The 22,006-nt window shown below is 41.7% G+C and overlaps 2 protein-coding genes across 3 annotated transcripts; both read left to right on the top strand.

Annotated features, from left to right (window-relative positions):
* Positions 1 to 5,170: 5,170 nt before the first annotated feature.
* Positions 5,171 to 9,246, top strand: LOC141005832 (sepiapterin reductase-like). The gene is made up of 3 exons (XM_073477872.1): positions 5,171 to 5,564; positions 6,426 to 6,716; positions 7,704 to 9,246. The coding sequence occupies exons 1-3, from the start codon at positions 5,237 to 5,239 to the stop codon at positions 7,892 to 7,894; spliced, it is 810 nt and encodes a 269-aa protein (XP_073333973.1). The 5' UTR covers positions 5,171 to 5,236; the 3' UTR covers positions 7,895 to 9,246.
* A 1,696-nt stretch (positions 9,247 to 10,942) lies between these two features.
* On the top strand, positions 10,943 to 21,042 carry smyd1a (SET and MYND domain containing 1a). 2 transcript variants are annotated; one of them, XM_073478077.1, is made up of 10 exons: positions 10,943 to 11,079; positions 14,795 to 14,971; positions 15,406 to 15,619; positions 15,800 to 15,930; positions 17,295 to 17,333; positions 19,561 to 19,747; positions 19,897 to 19,989; positions 20,110 to 20,273; positions 20,611 to 20,779; positions 20,883 to 21,042. In XM_073478077.1, exons 1-10 carry the CDS (start codon positions 10,943 to 10,945, stop codon positions 20,973 to 20,975), a joined length of 1,404 nt encoding a protein of 467 aa, XP_073334178.1. In that variant the 3' UTR covers positions 20,976 to 21,042. The 2 variants fall into 2 exon arrangements, with proteins under 2 accessions (XP_073334178.1, XP_073334179.1); XM_073478078.1 differs by lacking the exon at positions 17,295 to 17,333.
* The last annotated feature ends 964 nt before the right edge of the window (positions 21,043 to 22,006 follow it).

Genomic DNA, 22,006 nt, shown 5'->3' with positions numbered 1-22,006 from the left:
TATCATGACCACTGTCCTTTAGCCTGTGTCAGAAATGCTAAAATAAAAAAATCTCACTCTAAAATCATTATTAAAAGGAATCTCAAACAATTGAACGAGAAGGCTGTGACCTTGCTACAAGTAATATACATCACACATGTGAAATATCACACCTGGACCTACCTCTGGACTACTTTACAAAATCCTTTCTGTCAACCATTGATAAACACCCACCCTTTAAAAAGCTTAGGGTCAAAAACAGATCAAGCCCCTGGTTCTCCACTGACTTAGCATTGATGCTGAAGACAAGAGACAAAGCCTAGGCCCAAGCAAGGTTTACTGATGAAGCAGCTCATTGGTCAACATTTAGACTTAGACTTAGAAATACATGCACTACTGCATTAAGAAAGGCAAAAGCTAATTACCACATCGAACTGATTTCTAGCTCCCTTGCAAATCCATCTAAAGCAGTTAATGTAAATAAAAACAAGTCCTGTGGATCTTTCCCTCCCTCCATCACACTTAATGACCACCAAATTGATAAACCGTCAGAAATTTGTGATGCGTTCAATGCACACTTTGCTGCTGCTGGAAACCAGTTTGATATGGTATATCCTGGTCTTGCTCATAACAGCCACCCACGAAATCACTTGTCCTCAATCCATTCCTCTCTGTTTTCACTGCAGCCGTTCACCTCCTCCACTGTTAAAGACGCTCTTCAGAACATTGACCGCAGGAAATCAGCTTGTGAGGATAAAATAGATCCCTATTTCTTACATATCTGTTTAATCTCTGGCAAACTTTGGCATTCCTTTCACTTAATGATGTGCTGAGTCCACACCAGTCCGGCTTCCAAACCAAACATAGCACTACTACTGCAGTTACATCAGTCACAAATGACATCATATGTGCTATGGATAAGGGTAAATACTGTGCAGTCCTATTTATCGACCTAACCAAAGCATTTGACACCGTTGACCATGCTCTGCTTCTACAAACACTGAAAGATATCGGATTCAATTCCAGTTCCCAAACATGGTTTCACAATTAGCTATCTCATCGACAGCAGTGTGTAACTCTCGAAAACTATCAATCTGCTTTTTATCATTAACAAAGGGGGTTCAACAAGGCTCAACACTGGGTCCTGTCCTGTTCACCATTTATATCAATAAAATTACATCCTACATAACAGATTGTAACGCCCATCTCTACGCAGATGACACAGTTCTGTACTGCACTTCCAACACCCCACAGTCAGCAAGCCTTTGACACTTTACAACGGCCACTTCTCAACCTGAAATTAGTCCTTAATGCAGATAAGAGCAAGAAACCTCAAAGATGATGGTTTACATATCACCACACTATCAGGACACAATATTGACAGAGTTACAGAGTACAAATATCTAGGCATCTGGTTGGATCAGAAACCAATTTCCCCTTGCCCTGCAGGAAACAACTCATCCAAGCAGTCTTTTTATCAGTTCTAGATTATGGTGACATCATCTATAGACATGCCTCTGTCTCCACTCTAAAACCACTGGACTCAGTGTATCACTCTGCACTTAGATTCATTACTGGTTACAGCTACTCCACCCATCATTGCACTTTATATGAAAAGGTTGGATGGGCACCTTTGTCCACGAGACGAGACATGCACTGGTTCACTTTCATCTATAAAGTCTTGAAAGGCAACACGCCATCATACATCAGCACTTTATTAAATAGGTCTCATAGTAACTTTTCAACACGTTCAAGTGATTACTTTATGCTCAACGTTCCCTAGATTAACACTGAATTTGGTAAAAATGCTTTCAGTTACTCTGCTGCATCGTCCTGGAATACTTTACAACAGACACTCAAACTCAACACAATCGTTTCCATGGACCAATTTAAAAATATGATTTAAAAATATGATTTCCAGCTACTCTGCTTTTGAATGTAACAGTTTTTAACAATGTTAGTTTTTGTTGTTGTTTGTCTCTTTGTTCCCCTGTGCTCTCGACATCATTGTAAATGAGGGCTTGCCCTCAATGATCCCCTCAAGATTTAAATAAAGGTTAAATAACTAAAATAAAATACAGGGGCAATAGTGTCATGAAGCAGGTTCAGAATGTTTGATAAAAAACTATTGTCAGAAGCTACTTGAGGAATTAATTTGAAAAATGAAACCATATATATATGATTTGCTTTTCAAGCTGTATATCTCCATCACAAACCAGACTTCAGTTTGAGAGCCACAGAGTAAGGAAGTCAGAAAGTATTGAGTGGCGATTAACACAACTAGTTGGACCTGGAACCCCCTGAAGTCAGAACCGGTAGGATGGCGGCAGGGGCACTGAGCTAGCAGGACATTGGCAGAGATGTTGAGCAGGCTTGACTCAAGATTTCTTTATTGTTATTATACCTACGTAGGTACAGCAAAACCATATTTGGCATTCACTCTACAGTAAATGTAAATAAAATAAAAGACATGTAACAGTAAACAGAATGTAAGGGAAAGACTAATAGACAAATATATAGAACAGAAAAAAAATAAATACGTAAAAGCAGCATCAATAATTAAAAGCAGCATCAGTGCAAAGTGTTTCCAATGAAGTTAGTTAGTGGCTGTTCTGTTCTTGTGGCCAGGGCTTGATCCTCCTCATGGATGGATTGGAAAACCTTGACAATATACTCACTATCAGAGTCTTGAGGATGACTTGATAAACTTATCAAGAAGGCCAGCTCTATCCTGGGATGCCCTCTTGACCCAGTGCAAGTGGTGGGAGAGAGCAGGATGATGGATAAGCTGTGAGTCCCACCCCCTGCAGGTCACTATCACAGCACTGGGCAGCTCCCTCAGCGATAGACTGATACACCCCAAGTGTGTGAAGGAGAGATATCGCAGGTCCAAGTGTGTGAAGGAGAGGTATCGCAGGTCCTTCCTTCCTGCTGCTGTTAGACTGTACAACCAGCAATGCTCCCAGTAGACCTCACATGTGCACTCAAACTCTACACATATCCCGTTCTCATTCTCACTTTGGTTTGAACTAACTGGACAATTTTTATGACCCATATTTATTATTTGTAAATAAAAATGCACTGGCCACACTGTGTATAATTACACTGTTCATATTGTAAATATTATGTATATACGAGTCTATTCTATTTCTTATCTTTTTATTTTATTATATTGTATATTTTTTACTTTTATTATTGTTATTGTAATATTCCTGATGTTTGGCTGCTGTGACACAGAAATTTTCCCGGGACAAATAAAGGACTTCTGATTCTGAATGAGAGGCTGAAACCAAGGGAGGCAAGTCTCTGCTGGGTCCATGGCTGGTCGAGTCACACTGGAGCAGGGAAGTTGGACCCAAATGCACGAGATGGCAGGCAGGAAGCTAAATAACTTCCCTAATCTCCTAACCAATAAAGAAGAGAGCGGGGGACTGGTGAGAAGGGACAATCGTGTTTCAGCACGGTACAGAGCAACTGGGCCAAGTGTGAGTGTGCTCTTTTAGGAGTGGAAGAGAAAGGAGGAGGAGGGTCATCAGCTGGGGTTTAAGAAAGCTGTTGTCATCTCTCCAGTCCAATCCAGAGGGAGCAAGCACCTCGAGGTGACCCATCAGGAGACTCAACCTGTTTCCACCTCAGTTCAAACACACCAATAGTACATGCACACACACGCACACGCACACTCTCTCACACACACATACAAACACTGAGGTGAAGAGAGGGAGATTAGCAGCAACACATATGACCAGGGTCATGACAATTTATCAGTGAGGAAGGTGGAGGAGATGTTATTTTATGATTTTTAACTGGGTTAATGGACTATTTTTGTGGAAAAAACCCATCAGACACTAATATTCAAAGCAATCTGTTTTTACTTGTTACAGAACATGTCTAGAGGGCATCTGGAATTTAACCCAATTGTGCACCCAAACTATTATTGGTGTGATGAGGAAAAATGCCAATTGGTCTTGAAGTGAGACATAATTTGGGCAATTATCTAACGGTACAATTTTTTTAGATCTATTTAAAAAACACACTTTTGTCAATGGTCAGGATTATTTTCAGAAATGAGGAGAAAAAATGATGTTATTGTGTGAATAAATGTCTATATTTCTTTACACTGCATGTGTGTGCTTATCTTTGATATTTGACTTATGAGTTCATAGATATCAAATACTTGATTGTCCTCCTTGTAGTTTCTGAGATACCATAAAGAAACTACATTTTTATTGCTTATTCTATTCAAAGGCTAAATATAGTATGATAAGAAAAAGTCAGCCTTCAGCCAAAATAGTCTGACCCAATTTGAAAATGTCTTCAGATGTTTGCATAGGCGGGCCCGAGAACACTTCCACCAAAGGAGTCAAAATTACAGTTGGGAACACAGAGGCTGATAAAAGTAGCATGAGATATGGCCCATTAGTTTTACTATAAAGGGTGTGGGACATAAGAGAAGCCTCCTGCATCACTTGGTTCTGTATTTACTATTTTATGTGACAGACAGTAAGGCAGACAGACAGACAGACAGACAGACAAACAGACGGATGGACAGGCAGAGAGACGGACAGACTGTCTGTCTAGACAGACAGACAGACAGATAGGCCACAGTACATCAGAAGAAAAGCTTGTGTGTTTTACGGGTGATGTGTTGTAAGGGACATTGTGACATTCTCCTTGTTGAGATAGAAAGTTGCTAATTCTCTGAAGAATTGTAGACTCAGTGTGATGAATCAGATCTCTGTAATACAGGCAGCATGGAGAGAAGACCCACAGTGTTGTCTTCCAAATGTCTCTGACCAACAGAACATTGGTTACATACTTTATGACAGTTGTTAATCACTCCTTCCACAAACAATGACCGCATGATGTTTGTGTTGATCATTCCTTTCCCAGGACAGGGACCCTGTGATGATTAATTGGACAGTAAATGTGATCCTATCTACCTTCCTGTTAACACTGCCCCTCATATGACTTCCTGCCCTGTTCTAATACTAACAAACCCCCACACCTCCTCTCCTCTTAACCTGATATGTTCTTTACCATACATTGATTTCTGAATTCAAAACTATTTCATTGCCACAGCGTGTAATTGAGTGTGTAACCGAGAGATGGCGACAAGACAACATATGGACTCACACCGCTTGTTAATCTATGAAGAAGAAGAAGAAGGAGGAGGAGAGTGTACGGCAGCCACTGGTTGAACAGCTGGTTCAGTCTCCTGGTCCCTGAGCTCACACAGACACTGTCCGGTCCCTCCACCATGTCCTCCACTGACCAGACGCGTACAGACCTGGGCCGGGCGCTCTGTATCATCACCGGGGCCTCCAGAGGCCTTGGCCGGACTGTAGCGAGGGAGATGTCTCGGCTGGTGAAGCCGGGCTCGGTGCTCGTCCTGGCGGCCCGCTCCGCTGACGATCTGCGGGCTCTGAAGGTGGAGCTGGCCGAGTCGGAGGCAGGCAGAGTGGGCCTGGTGGTCGAGTGTGTGGTGGCAGATCTGGCTGAAGTGGAAGGACTGGAGAGTGTTGTTAGAGCATCTGAAGAGGCCTTCACTGAAGACATGGACCACATCATACTGTTCAACAACGCCGGTAAGAAGACACCTGTAGAGCCCGGTACTGTAGACTACCAGCAGGGCTCAGCATCACTGATCCAGCCAGGTTTAAAGTTCATACAGACAATGTCTTCGTTAGAAAAGAGTTTCAATTACAACTATTAGTTATCAAGAGTCACATGGAAACTGACTCTGGAAAGATGATTGTCATTTTCAAAATGTGTAAGTCCCATTCACCTCTGAGGTTTCTGTAGCAATCTAGAGGGATCAGTACCTCTAAACCTGGACAAATACAAAAAATCACTTGCGCTGATGGATATTAAAAGAGAGGTAAGTGAGAAAAACCTGTAGTTTTTCTTTCATTTGGATGAAACTACACTTTAATGCTCTGACCAATGATTGGGCCCGCCGGATGTTCTTAGCTGATAATAATAATAATGATAATCACAATAATGATAATAATAATACTACTACAATGTAAATATAAATTGCTGGTCATGCTGTTTTATTTTTGAGGTAAAATGCTCTTTAAACATACTGCTAGGAACTTTTATCTGGTTATGAAAAACTCAATGTAACACTGATGCCTCTATATGACCTTCATCAGCAAACCAGAGACCATCAGAGAGAAGACTCTAAATTTCTGTGCATCATTTAGCATATTAACAATGCAGTAAAGCTTTCTTCAGCCCATGGCCAGCATTAAGCTTCAGTTTGGGCACCCTGCTCTGCGGTAACATTCAGATTTGACCTGCTTATATGCACAGATACCCATATCATCATTCAAGCTCTCTTTTAACCCTCTTCAATTATTATTTGTGTAACACTAGTTGATTGCGACATTCAGTATGTATGAGGATGGAGACACACTATAACACCTCCTTCCTTCTCACTCCAGCCTCCTTGGGTGATGTGTCCCGCTACACCCAAAGCTTCACCAACATGGCTGAGGTGGATTCCTACTTGTCTTTCAATGTCAGCTCCTCACTGTGCCTCACTGCCAGCATCGTGAAGGCTTTCCCTCAGCGTCCAGGTTTAAGGCGGACTGTGGTCAACATCAGCTCGCTGTGTGCCCAGCAGCCATTCCGCTCCTGGGTGCTGTACTGCACCGGCAAGGCTGCCCGAGACATGATGTTCAAAGTCCTGGCAGAGGAGGAGCCGGACCTGCGGGTGGTCAGCTACGCTCCAGGTGAGGAAGTGTCCGTTTGTGCTTGTTGCATTCAAGTCTACCTCCACTGACATTAAAATTATAACTGTAATATATAATTGTATAATATATTTTGATAGGCAAGGCAAGTTTATTTGCATAGCACAATTCAGACACAAGGTAACACAAAGTGCTTTACATGGGCATGAAAATGACATTAAAAATTGCATTTAAAGTACATTAAAAACAAGCAGGAAGCCTTAAAAGAGACGAGACTAAAGAATAAAAGTCACAGTGCAGCTCACAGCCTTACAGTTGCTTCAAGAAAAGGCAGTGTCAAACAGAAAGGTCGTCAGCCTTGATTTAAAAGAGAACAGCAGGATTCTGAAATCTATTCTTTGACAGACAGGGAGCTAGTGTAAAGATTTGAGAACTGTAGTGATGTGATCTACTTTTCTGGTCCTTGTTCGGACTCGAGCAGTGTATGTATATGTGTATGTATGTATATATCTATATGCATTTATATTTATATACTATTTTTGTTTTTTCTTCTTTTCTCCTTTACTCTCTCCACCACTCAGAGGCCATTCTCCTGACTGCACACACTAATACATGTCACTGCCACTCACACACATTTCCAAACATACTTAAACACACTTAATTCACATACTGTATACTCTGCCTAACCTCTATAATCACTCCCTCTGGACACTTTATGTTTCATTGTTTGTTATTATCTGCTTTTTCTGCCCAGCGTTGATCGCCTTGTCTTCCTTGTTGTTGTTTAAAGTTGTTTTATTTGTTGTTGTTCTGTGTGCACTGGTTTGTTTTGTGAACTAAATCACCAATTAAAGAATAAAAAAGAATTAAATGTACACCTCAAGCAGACAATAACCAGTAATAAACACTCCACAGCTCCTCTGTACTAACCAGACAAATGTGTGCATTCTGTCCATTCCAACCATGATCTCTTTGTCTTGTTTGAACTCTTGAACCTCATTCATTTCTGTGTCCTCTGTACTGAACCAGGCCCTCTGGACACAGCTATGCAGACGGTGGCCAGATCCACAACAGCTGATCTCAGCCTCAGGAAGTCTTTCACAGACATGTTTGCTCAGAGCCAGCTGCTCAGCTGTGAGGCATCCTGTGCCAAGCTGATGAAGCTGCTGCTGGAAGACACCTACACATCAGGAGCTCACGTCGACTTCTACGACCTGTAGACACAGTGTAGGTACTCATAGCCGGTTAGCAGTGAGCCAGATTATTTATGCGTGTGCCTTGATTTTTGATTGAAAGCTTTATACGCTTTTTACTGCCCTGACCTATTTCACAAAGAGTCATATCACCAAGCTACTTTTGGTGTTAATGGACCTTAGATCTGTGAGTGCTGTGATCAGAGGAAAACCTACAGTATCTGTGTCGTTATTTCCTGTCATATCTTCCCTCACATTTATAGTCAAAACTATCCCCCCTAAATCGTTTACTGTATGTTTAACATCATCAGTTGATATTGATATTTTAATAATGATGTTCTTGATGTTCCTTCTTTCTGTCTGATAAATCGTAACTACAGTGGAGTCTGAAGGTGTTAGTTTTAAGGTGCCTTATTTGTGATATCTGTTACAGTATGTTAATGAGATGCTGTCTTTTCTGAATACTTGGACTCAAATAGTAAAGAATGCTTCTGTAATGCTGAACATAGGCATTTTAATGTGTGAGGGAAAATATGTTCCTCTTTTTCTTTTTCACACAAAATTATTTTTCACACATTCCTCTATGAATGACTTGTTATTTCTGTAAAAATGTTGATGAGAAATTTATACTTTGTAGGTGCAAATATAATCTTAGGCTGTTTAAGCGAATCAGAACTGTGAACATGATATAGTGTATTACAGAAATACATTACTGAGGTTATTTTTGTTTTTTTGTTTGCCTTTTAGTACATGCCATTGACTGAAGACATTCCTACATACAGAAAGATCATAGTACATATAAGAATGATTATGCGAAGTTACCAATTTAGAGAAAAATTAACTTTCTATTTTTTTTCTTTAATGTCAAAAATCCCCATTTGTGCACCTTCAAAACTGTACAGTATATACTGTACTTGTAAAATTTGACCTGAGAGTGTTCATAGATGAAAAAGGTTGAAAAAGTTCGATGTGTTTAAGTAGAAAAAACAAAAAGCATTAAACAGCAGACACAGTGAGCTGAACACAGTGATGTGTTTAGCAGCTAAAGAGCCAGATAGTTGTTTCAGGAGGTGGTGGAGACCAAATGAATATTGGACTTAAATTCATCACACAATGCAAAATAAATGCAGATGTTGGGCCATGTGTTCTGCATATAGACAGCTGTTCACCATATCAACATTATATGATGGTAATATGTCAGTGTTGTGTTGACAGATTGTCCTGCTGCCCCACACAGGGCCGCCCATGAGTGGATAAAGGGCGGCAAGTTTCCTGGGGCCAGCAGTAATCATGTACATCTTAATAGAAGCACTGATAACCAAAATTTTATTTTAAAGATATAATATGTAAGATTGATGAATTAAAATGTGTAAAAACTACTCTACCTTTGTTCTATTTGTTGTTGAGTTGTGTTCATCCCAAAAGTTTCCTACAATGTTCAAACCAGAGAAATCCACAGTGTGTTTCAGTTGTTCTCCTGTTCTCACATTTGTGCCTGAGTCACGTACTTAGATTTCCATCAGCAGTGGTTGTTTAATGGTGTGTTCAGTACCAGTGTAATGAGTTTGACTGCGGGATTATGTGTTTATTTGTGCTACTCATGCAAGTATATATTCGCTCTGAGATTACTGCACATTAAGCGTAAACTAGCGAGCAATGGCACACAGTGAGGGTGTGTGTCTGTGTGTGTGTCTAGAAATGAGGTCAACCTCTGAGTGAAGTCAGCACTCAGCAGAGACTCTGGTTCTCTCTCTTCTTTTCCCCCTCTCCTCTCTGTGACGTTACCTTTATGAAGTTAAGTACATTTCCCCTCCAGCTCCAGTCAGCAGTCAACATTACAGAACATAAACAATATAACCTCTGCGGATCACTGCTGCAGTCAGATTGATAAACAGGAGTGAAGATAAATCCACTTTTTAATCCCAAAAGTTAAAAAGTCATCTCTGAGCTCTCCTCTCGTCAGTGAGCGGCTCTAGATCAGCAGAATCTGATGTGACTCCGGGTGTTTATTCCTCCAGAGGGTCAGGCTCTGCACCAGACTCTCCTCCGGAGCTGGCCGGCTCTGAGATGCTGCAGCAGCTATTGCCCTCACCCTGCCAGCCCTTCCCACACAACACTGAGTGAGATACCCCTAGTGGCAAAACTGACATATTGTGCAGTTAAACCAAAATACTTACCTGCTTACTAAAACAACAAAATAAAATGTTTCATAGTGAGAACACCTCCTGAAAATATTATGAGTTATTTTTTGTATTCAGAATCAAACTAAATGCTATCTAATTTTGGTAAACTTTCTATGGTATAACTTTAGACCCAAATAATAATGTCAGGACCAACATTCTTTAGTCAACTCAGAATGTTCCCTCCAGCCAGGCTGAACGTTACTAGCCAAGACGCAGCTAGCGTCAGTAAAGGAGCCACCGCAACCTGTGTGAAAGATGATGATGTGGATAATAGTAAAGACTGTGTGCATGTGCAACAATAATATGAGTGAAACAGATCTGGGGAGGGCCCCTTCACCGGACCTTTTCAGGGGCCTGGCCATTTCTGTCAGCAAAATAATAAATTAAAGATTGCTTTTAAGGCCTACTGGCTGGGGGACAGTGACAGGCTATGAGCAGTTTGATAATGTATATATAAAAAAACATCCAGCAGAAAGGCTGCCACTAAATCTGAGCAGCTCCGTTTCCTGTCATGTGCCTCTGACAGACGGCCACAGCTGCCCCGGACCAAAATACCACAGGAGGAACCAACCCAAAGAAGGGGACTGCACCCACCACGGCACCCATAGACTACCTCTACCTTCACTGCCTCCCCTGCTCTCCCCAGCCCCTCTTATCTCCCCCCTGCCCCTTCCCACACTGGGGAGGTGGTACAACCCCTAGAGGGGGCGAATTTATTTTTGGCTGCAGCAGGGGTCGGGCTAAGGAGAGAGGGGTTGAGTGCTCCTGAGTGAGAATTTGATGAGAGGTGTCCACTCCCTGCCACTTGTTTAGTCCCTTATCCCTCGGCCCGTCCCACCCTCAGCCACTCTCTCCTTCGTCTCTGTCTCCTGTGTTTTGTTTGGCCAGCACAATGACTGTGGGGAACATGGAGAGTGCCGAGCTGTTTGATGCAGGGAAGAAAGGTCGTGGCCTGAGGGCCACCAGAGAGCTCAACACCGGGGAAGTGGTCTTCGCTGAGCCCAGTTTCGCTGCTGTGGTCTTCGACAGGTATGGGCCTCCTGGTTGTATTTTTTAGCTGCATGGATGAGAGGACTGATCTTTTGTCACTCAGCATGTCTTTGCAGAGTTGGCTGACACACTGCAGGTGTGTTGTGGACAGTAGGTCAGGCTTCCTCAACCTTCTCTCTGTGACCTCATTTCTAGGTGCCCAATTTCTCATGACAGCAGCAATGAGAAAGCTGTCAGAGTGTTATGTGAACTTGAGCATGACGTACCTTTGGATTCAGTTTGCAGGAGTAAAGACAGCTCTGCCAAAAGGATTATGACACCTTTCAAATTAATCTATTGTATTAATCAGTGTTAGAGAGTCCAGTGAGCTCACATGGGGTCTGAACCAGAGGGGTGGAAATCTCAGCGGTGGTGTGAACAGAGAAATAATGTTTGTGTCTCTCTACATGCAGTAAAATCATGTCTGTTGAGTCTGTGCGTGCTTTAAGACATTGGTCATACACTTTATTTTTAGACATTGTTTATGATCTTCATGCTACAAGTATTATGTTGTCACAACTGCTAAAATGTAATTCCTGTATCACCTTTCAACAACGCGAAAAAGCCAGTTTAGTGGCAGTTTGCTCTGGATATGGGGACAGTTGGCAGAGCTGAGAGGTCTGGACAGTTCATTATGTGGCAGCAGATAAGAAATGTGTTTTTACCCCTAAACCATTCAGTGGTTTATAAACCAACAGTGGTCTGAGTGAGGACTAGCAGCGGCTCATTGTATTTTTCTCATGTGTAACCTCTCACCTAGACTTCTGTCCTATGGGTCATTCCATGCCAACTCACCCAGAATCCAGACCTTTTTCCAGTTCACGTCATGGATTTCTCAGAAAAATTCATGTTAAAACGTGTATTAAAGTCATGGCACCTTGCAAAATCTTATAGCTATACTTTTATAGCTATGATTTTTTTAAGTTTGGCCCTCTGAGCAAAATTTCATCATTTTTGTGATTCTTTGTATGTGTATTCTAAACCTCACCAATCACTTAGCTTTCATTGGACTGGATTGCAATTTGTCCTGAACATTCAAGAGACCCTAAAGAAACTTGGCAACATGCATTCATTTAAATAGCTGTTGAAGATGTTCACAGTAATCAGATTAATAACAATATATAACGTTTTACCCGAAAGAAGAATCTCATACTTCACTCGCTGTAATATTACCTTTAGTGGTTTTACTGAGGCGGCACAGTGGTGCAGTGGTTAGCACTGTTGCCTGGGTTCGAGACCTGGCTGGGGCAGGGCCTTCCTGTGCAGAGTCTGCACGTTCTCCCCGTGTCTGCGTGGGTTCTCTTCAGGTACTCCAGCTTCCTCCCGCAATCCAAAGAAATGCAAAAAAGTTAGGTTAATCGGTTTCTCTAAATTGTCCGTAGGTGTGAATGTGAGCGTGAATGTTGTTGTTTGTCTTTACATGTCAGCCCTGTGATGAACTGGTGACTTATCCAGGGTGTACCCCACCGGTGTACCCCGCCGTCGCCCAATGTCAGCTGGGATCTGTGTTGTTTTTACATGAATGGAATGAGCCCTACAGGTTTAAATGTCTTCAGCAGGCTATCTGTTTTCCAAAGCTGGACCCAGTAACCATGCAGTGCAATGTTGCTGTGTTTTCTGCAATTTTTAACTATTCACAGAAATACAGTATTCTGTATTTCTGTGAATAGTTGTGTGGATATTAAAGGTGAGTGCAGCTTGGTTTGTCTATGTGCTTGAATGCCAGATTCAGATCTGGTAGCACAGTGTTTGAGCCTTATAAGAGCTAGTCGCTGCAGGATGTTGGCTCACTGAGGCTTTCCAACATAGCAGGCATGCACTGAGACGATCTGCCTAATGTAAGACGGGAGCTGTCCAAAACTACAGCCAGAACAGAGCTGTGTGTGTGTGTGTGTGTGTGTGTGTGTGTGTGTGTGTGTGTGTGAGACAGAGAGAGAGAGAGAGAGAGACAGAGAGCGAGAGAAAGAGAGAGAAAAGCTGCACAGAGCTTCACTGCGTTCCAACAAGCATCAAAAGCATTAACAAGTCTGCTCAGTGTCCTGTTGGACAGGCAGATGGTCTCTGCTGAAGAAACCGTTTACACACACAGACACATGCTGCTGTCAGCTGTGTGTTCACACACACACTGCACTGAGCATCCAAACAGCTGAGAAACAAGGAGAGAAAAATGAAATCATGTTTACAAATATGGATTTACTTTTCTTCACTGTTTAACAAAACTTTCAGAGCTGTGATAAAATGTACAATATATACAACATATACGCATGTGTATGGGTTTTATTTCTGCATTCTTTATCTTTAACAATATTTCATGACATGATTGAATGAATGAGTGAAAAAGTTTATTATTGTGTCATCGAAGGAAGTGCAACTTCCACATTTTCAAACTAGAATGGCACTCAGTAGAGTGCATACCTCTGCCAAGGCCCAACAGTCCCCTTTTGTACTCACTCACAGATACCAGCCTCCTAAATACACCTGATGTTTTTCATCAAGAAATGAAATGAATTACTCCCTGAGAAATTAACGAAAATGTCAAAAGCACGGCCTTATATCTCACAGTCTTTTTATCCAGACCCATTTATTCTGGGCTGAGACCTCATCTGTTTTCGTGTAATCCTGTTGACAAACCAACCAACCAACCAACAGACAGACGCAGGTAAAAACATGATCTCCTTGGTGGAGGTAACAACAAAACATATCTAAAAGAGAAACAACTTAAACAACTTCAACAATGAAACCTTCAGACCTTCATTATTTTGGATGAGATGCAAACATCACTGACGAAACAAACAGTTCACTCACAGTTTAGGGTTTTGTTGAGGCTTTTGAGACGAACTTAAACAATCTAATATTTAACAAACATCTCTGATCTTGATCATCTGTACGCCAGAAAATTTCAGTCGAGCCATTTCATGAAGTACTAGCTCTTCGTTGATCATAAATCGATATCGTCGTGTTGTCTCAGAGTAAGGTTAAGGATGACTCAGAGCCAAGTAACTGCATCCAACTGTAACAACAGTCAAATATGTTACAAAAGAGCTCAGAGAGGAGAGCAACATTTCTGTGGAATTTAAGGAATGACCTAGACATTTTTTTTAAAAAAGGAAGTCTTTAGGTACAAAATGCACTGAGAGACGCTCACCTGTCTTTTCTGACACACACACACACACACACACACACACACGATTGTGCCTCTGACACAAAGTTTTTGTTGACCTATTTAACAAAAGAAGCCAAAGAAGACCATTCTTAACCAAAGTATGTGTTTTAACAGAAACTTGTACAGAGTGTAGGAGGGATACACACCTGTACAGTCTCATACAGCCTGACACAGCAGCTCTGAAACAATCCCTCTCTCCCTGTTTTTGAGGCAGTAGTTTGTGTTGTTTAATTGTACTGCATTGCATTAGAAAGCCTTCCTGCTAAACCAAACCAGCCAAAGTAGCATCAAGCTGTGGCAAATATTGTTTTGATTACTAATCACAAGCACACTGATGTTTTTCTGTCAAACTGTGAAATCCAAAAGGTTGGCTGCACAGCAGAGGTGAGTGTTCTGTTCAGAGAAGGCTGAACTGACTGTAGGTCTTTTGCCTCTTCATTCACTTTAGTTGCCTGTCTTTAAAATCTCGGCCTGCAGTTTTTAAGATATCAATAAAACATGTTTGCGGTGCAGCAGTGATGTTCCCCTGTTTTGTGTGTGCTTCCCTCTCAGTTTGGCCACTCAGGTGTGCCACAGCTGTTTCCGGCACCAGGCCAATCTGCACCGCTGTGCCCAGTGTAAGTTTGCTCACTACTGTGACCGCACCTGCCAGACTGCATGCTGGGACGAACACAAGCAGGAGTGTGGAGCCATCAAGAAGCTCGGCACGGCACCCAGCGAGAATGTTCGGTAAGGAACACCCTGCATTGACCTGAGAGGAAGCTGCAAGAGATAAATCAAAGGAAAGTGGTATGAAACTGTATCCAGACCTCACAACCAGTTGCTCTGTGGTGAACATATTAATGTGAGGTTCTGGATAAAAATGTTGGTCTGTGATGATTTGATATGATCATTTTGAAGGTATTTATTAGGCATTAATCCTACTACTGTACTTCTGTTCGTCATCATATCAGGTTTATTGTCTTGGAAGCTTGATGGGAATAAGACACTGTAGGAGTCTTAATTGAATTAATAAATCATCCAACAAGATCTATTATCAGAGGATGTGCACAGATTTTGATTGACAACACATGACTGTGTCTGTGTGGTAAGTGTAGGGTTTAGAGGTGACTAATGTTGTATCTGGTTTTAATTTGACAGTGATCTCTCTCTCTCCTGCCCAGTCTGGCTGCTCGAGTGCTGTGGCGTATACACAAGGACACGGGCATCGCGTACGACAGTCAGCTGGTGTCAGTGGACCAGCTGGAGGACCACGTGGCCGACCTGCCTGAAGAAGACCTCAAGAAGCTCAAGAGCGACGTGCACAAGTTCCAGGGCTACTGGTCGCATGGAAGAAAGCAACACCCTGTTGAATACATCTCACGCATCTTTGGCATTGTAAGAAGGAATGTCTCATTATGCATTATCATTATATCTGTAAACTGCACATTAAGTCCTCAAACTACAAGATGAAAGACATCCTCAGAAATAAACCATGGTGCTTTATATATCCCATACTCACTCCTTCTCTCCCTCACCCCTCTGTTTGTCCGTCTGTCTGTCTGTCTGTCTGTGCAGATCAAGTGTAATGGATTCACCCTGAGTGACCAGAGAGGCCTGCAGGCCGTTGGTGTGGGTCTATTCCCCAACCTGTGTCTGGTCAACCATAACTGTTGGCCCAACTGCACTGTCATCCTCAACCATGGCAAGTAGGTATCCGAAGCAATGGCGTAGTTGTGTGTGTGCCAGGGTGTGTCTGTGCCACCCACAGAGGCAGCTGACACACCCACCCATAGCCTTACCAAATGGTTTTGTTCTAAACTTGGGCTCCAATCATAATATATGTTCATTTTAAATAAATTCAAAATTATTTTCGTCAAAAAACTAAATTCACCATCATACACAGCCGGCCAACCAATCAGTTTTATATAAGTTGATACATGCGCAAATAGGCATTGACCTGCATCCCCAGCGAGCATCATGAGAGACTGACGTTAGCAGTGTAGTAAACAATGCAATGCCTGCAACTAATGCGAGAAAACGCTAGTTTGTCAAAATGAGACAGAGGTCGCGGTTTAATTTCTTCAAAAAAACCTTGCATTGATGTCCAGCTGGACACGAGGCTGACAACAGCTCAGGAGGATGTTTCTCCATTATCCTGCTTCAGTACAGCTGGCTGTGCCTGGAGAAACTGAATTCATGTTGCAGAAATGGCGTAGATGTATAAAGATCCATGTTTATCAATGTAAACTGCAGTTGGAAATAGCTGATGATCTCTGTTTATTTTTACACTGACATCTGACATTCTTTGAACTGGCAGTTTTATTAAATGCCCAAAGACCCAGAAACCACCACTGCTGCTGTGCTGGAATAACGCTGCCTGGCTCAAGGTGTTGTGTCAGTTACTGAACATTACTGTATTTAGGAATATAGATTGTGAAAACATAACATGTAGTACAATCATAAAACTAAATTTTGACTGATTTTGTGGAACTTAATGCTTTAAGTCTCTCTCCAGTCAAAGATATGTATTTAATCTTGTTTCTCCAGTTGAATGTTTGAGGTTCTCTGTGTAGAATGATGTGTGTGCAGAGTTTGACACTAAAAGGCTATTCTCACATTCGTTGCTCAAGTGTGAATTTTCTCTGAACTCATTAAAATCTGATTTTGAGAGGTGGAGCTACAAACATGATTTTTGACATCACAAATAGTTTGGAAGTCAGTCCTGGTCCAGTATTCAGCAAACAGTTATGTGAAGACTGGAAGCCTCCAGGTCACAAACACTGAGAATGGACTTCACAGTGAAGGAGGAGACATCTTGTGTCCGGCAGTTACACATGTGAAGTAAAAAACACATTATTGAGTTTTTAATGAGGCACAAGGTACAGGTGCCATTTTAAGAATTAACACTGTAATTTCATTTTTTTACTCCAAAACCGGGTCAGACACACTTATATAGAATTTTTAAGTATGTCTTAATTCATGTGTGGAGGGAACTTTGGGACAGAAGGCTAATGTGACACATATATTAATGTTTAAATGAATTGACAATGATTGTTCCTTTCTTTTACAGCCAGTCAGCTTTGAGTTCCGCTCTCCACTCTCAGAGGAGGTATGTATCACAGGTGTTCACCCCTCAGCCTCTGTCATATGATGTCACTGTCAATTGGGGTTGCAACTGGACACTTGAGTCAATAATCCATCACATAAGTTTTTGTACAAATTAAACAAACAAGTTATAATGTGTCAATGAGAGGTGCTGGTTGGTGGATGTGGTTGTTTCTCCTGTTTGAAGTCTTTTTGCCAAGCAAAGTTAGCCAGCTGCTGACTCCAGCTCCATACTTATCAAACAGAGGTTTATCAACGCTCTCATCTAACTCTGCAGGAAAGTCGAAAAAGCTTATTTTCACAATTTAATAATCGACATAAGTAAGTGAATATTTGGTTATCATACTTAGTATGTAAAAACATGGCAGTACAAGATATGTCTGCTGATATTATGTACAGTCATGGTCATTTCCATCCACTCATAAAGAACATGTTTATCATGGCAGTCTTCAGTTCCAGTAATTTCTACAGCTCTCAGTTTTCTGTGATGAACAAGTGGAACACAAACTACTTTGATACGAAAACATTCATGAAGTTTGGTTCAATAATGAATTTATTATAGGTCTTCTGAAAATGTGACCAAATCTGCTGGATCAATAATATACATACAGTAACTTGAACGATCAGTTTTGATGATTATAGAAAGATGTGTGAATCAAATGTTCTTTGTAGCGTGGCCTCTTAACTTCTTCTGAGTGATTCTGAATGCTAACAGCTGCTGACTTTTCTGGGCCCATTGAACTCAGCATTGATCTGAAAGAGCTCATTATTGATTTGAACAAGTCAGGAAAATCCCTTGGAGCCATTTCAAGGCAGTTAGAGGTTGCATGATCAACTGTACAAACAACTGTTTGTAAGTATAAAGTGCATGTCACAGTTGTGTCACTACCACGATCAGGAAGAAAACACAAACTATCACCTGCTGCTGAGAGAAAACTGTCAGGATGGTCAAGAGTCAACCAAAAACCACCAAAAAGCAAGTCTGCAATGAATTAGAAGCTGCTGGAAGACAGGTGTCCACAGTCAAGTGTGTTTTACATCTACATGAGCTGAGAGGCTGCCGTGTGAGAAAGAAACCCTTGATCCAGACGCAGCACCTTAAAGCTCCACTGAAGTTTGCTGCTGATCACATGGACAAAGAAAAAACCTTCTGGAGGAAAAATCTGTGGTCACATGGAACAAAAATAATAAATATAAATATAATAAATTAATTATTGAACCAAACTTCATGAATGTTTTTGTGACAAAGTAGTTTGTTTTCCATTCATTCATCACAGAATCATTGGAACTGAAGACTGACATGATACACATATACATATATATATACATATATATGTATATATATATACATATATATGTGTGTATATCTTCTTCCTCTGTGTGACAGAGCTCCATTGTTAAAAACACACACATCAGTGAGCCACACTGTTACACTGGGTGACATGTTCCTTCATTACCATGAACACACACACTGTAGTTTATGTTAAATTGATGAAATCCCAGCAGCTGAAAAATGTTTCAGCAACTTAGAAAAACAGGCTAATTTTAGATATGGTGACAGAGACTATTTACCTAATACAGTGGGATCTGACAAGGTTTTATGCACAGCAGTAGACTGTGTAATAGAAGTGGACGTAACCACCGTGATGTCACTGGAAGGGGTTCCATCTGGGGATGGTTCTTCTGGGGGACTCACATTTGGAAACGATGGAGAGACCTGGAAGTGGGGGATTGGGAGGAATGGCCCGCTTGATCTGAACCTGAGCAGTGCTTTGTGACTGGGCTTCTGTGCTAGTCACGGATTGGTTTAACAAACACCGTGTTGGAGCATAAGGCGGTCTACTTGGTGTATTTGGTAGACTTCAATACAATCTGACTTCTTCTTGCAACAGTAGTAGAGTCGCCCCCTGCTCCCCTGTAGAAAGAATGTAGGTTAAAGGCACTTCTGTATTGGCTTCACTTTCTAGACCCAGAAGAAACCTCCACTTAGTTTACTGTCTATGGCTTTATGTGACAGGATCTTCTTTTCAAATTATAGAGCGTCTAAACCTTTTTTGTCAAAATCATCACAGGGATCACGTACTTGGTTTGAACTGACTTTAATGGTACACGCTGACATGCACAGACACAGTATTGGGATTTGCTGCATCCAGATAGTGAAGAGGGGTAGCATAAAACATGTATTATCAGGTCCCAAAAACCCGACCTGATCCTGTCCTCCTCTTTCTCAGGATCGAGCTCCGAGCTATGGGGATAATCCCGGAAGGCGCGGAGCTGACTGTCAGCTACGTGGACTTCCTCAACGTGTCTGCTGACCGCCAGAAGAAACTGAAGGAGCGTTTCCACTTTGAGTGCACCTGCGAACACTGTAGCCAGCACATTAAGGATGACCTGATGATGGCTACCGCAGAGAGCAAAGTGAGTGAGGGGACAGGGGGAAGATTCTACTGATTTAAGATGGGTTTATAACAGCCACACTAAATAAATAATCTCTTCTATTTCTCTGATTCATTATAATAATACAGCATATCCCTGTTAGCTGTTCTGTCATTGTGTCTCCCTCACAGCCATCTGCTGACAAGGTAAAAGAGGTGACAGCCTTCAGCAAAGAGTGTCTGGAGAAGATTGAAAGGTCCCGGGTTGAGAAGGAATATCCAGAGGTACAGAACACTGCTCTCTGCTTTTTTCCCTTCCTTCTCTCTTATTATCTTTCACTGTCTATGCTTCACCTTCTTGTGTCCATTGAGTCTTCCCCCCACATTTTATCAATCATTTCACAGGTGGTGAAGTTATGTCGTGAGTGTCTGGAGAAGCAGGAGAACGTCTTGGCTGACACTCACCTGTATAAGCTTCGTGTGCTCAGCATTGCCGGTGAGGTGCTTTCATACCTGCATCACTTCTCTGAGGCTGCAGAACACGCTCGCAGGATGGTGGAGGGATACATGTGAGTGTTGACAGAGTGAACACTGTGAAATGGACCAACCATTCCAGACCCTGATCAGTAGTCGTCAAGGGGAGTTTATGTTAACAAACCAGACTTTTTCCAAAATGCAGTCATTAGCGGAAATTTCTTTTCCGTTACTGTGACAACCCTGGTATTATCACAAAACCATCTACCATTTATCTGATGGAGATAGAAAAACATGGACGCTCGTAATTCATTCACAACTTCACACAATCAATCAAATCATCAAATAAAAAGGAACACTTTGTCATTACCTGGCCAATAGTGATGCTTTCTACGCCACTTCCCTCTGTAACTTTCACCTCTCTCTGAACAGGAAGTTGTACCACCCCAACAACGCCCAGCTGGGCATGGCCATAATGCGGGCAGGTGTCACCCACTGGCATGCAGGGCAGATAGAAGCAGGTCATGGCTTGATCTGCCAGGCCTACCGCATCCTCATGGTCACCCATGGACCCAACCATGCCATCACCAAAGACCTGGAGGTACGTAAAATACGAGTTTACTTCGATGTTTGCTGAAAAGAAAAAATGGAATATGGTCTAACTTACCACTGTAAGCACAATACTCTCTTTTTTATACTCTCAGTCCATGCGCATGCAGACTGAGATGGAGCTGAAGATGTTTAAGCAGAATAAGGATGAGTACCACGCCATGAGGGAGGCTGCTCTGAAGATATAAAAACATCACAGGCCTCTTCGCTGCATTAATCACCTTCACCACTGAAAACGATGACGATGAAGCTGATGCTCTGACACATGTCTAACTGCACTGACATGTACATAAACATAGCACAAAAAGCAAGGAAATTCATGTTTGATAGATTATTGTTTTGTTGTAACTGCTTCTTGGCAATAAATCTTATACCTTAAGTCTGATTATTTCCCTTTTAAATGGTGCCACATTTGTAAGGAACATGCATTTGTGGGATGAGCAGCAGAACTGAGTATGTGGGTTGCGCCCATGAAAAATTAACCAAATCTTCTCTGCCAAACAGCTTATTCTGCTATTGACTCTTGTTTGGTGTTGTTTGGTGGATTGGATGATTGACGTCTGTAGAACCAGACCAGGCTGGTGACCAGCATGAGGAGGAGGTGCCAGGCTGTTGTGGCTGTGTATGGTTCTTCCACATGCTACTGAGGTTCCTCAGTTTGTTAAATTAATAAATTGTTAAATTGCCAATATGTCTTGTTTCTTCAGACGTCAATCATCCAATGCACCAAACAACACCAAACAAAGGCAATAGCAGAATAAGCCGTTTGGCAGAGAATATTTGGCAAATGTTTCATAAGTGCAACCCACATACTCAGCTCTGCTGCTCGACCAAAAAAATGCATGTTCCTTACAAATGTGGCACCATTTAAAAGAGAAATAAAAAGGCTTATCAATGGTATAAGATTTATTGCCAAGCAGCATTGTTACAACGAAGAAATAATCGACCAAACACAAATTTCCTTACTTTTTGTGCTATGTTATAATGTATATCCTCTAAAGCACTGCACCCAGTCCCTGTGCTGAGTCTCTGAATATCCAGTATGTCTCACGATACACTGTTGCATGTATCTGTATGTACAGTATCTACAATAAAAGTGGAGATATAACATGTATTGTTATCACTTACTTATGCACAAATAATAAGCACTCCTGACAACCAGGGCTCAAGCTAGGAGTTTAAAAATACTGAGTTGATGAGCCCATCCACCCCTCTCCTC

This window comes from Pagrus major, chromosome 12 (genome assembly GCF_040436345.1).
Source record: "Pagrus major chromosome 12, Pma_NU_1.0".
NCBI classification, from domain to species: domain Eukaryota; kingdom Metazoa; phylum Chordata; class Actinopteri; order Spariformes; family Sparidae; genus Pagrus; species Pagrus major.
This window is presented reverse-complemented; position numbering and strand designations above follow the sequence as displayed.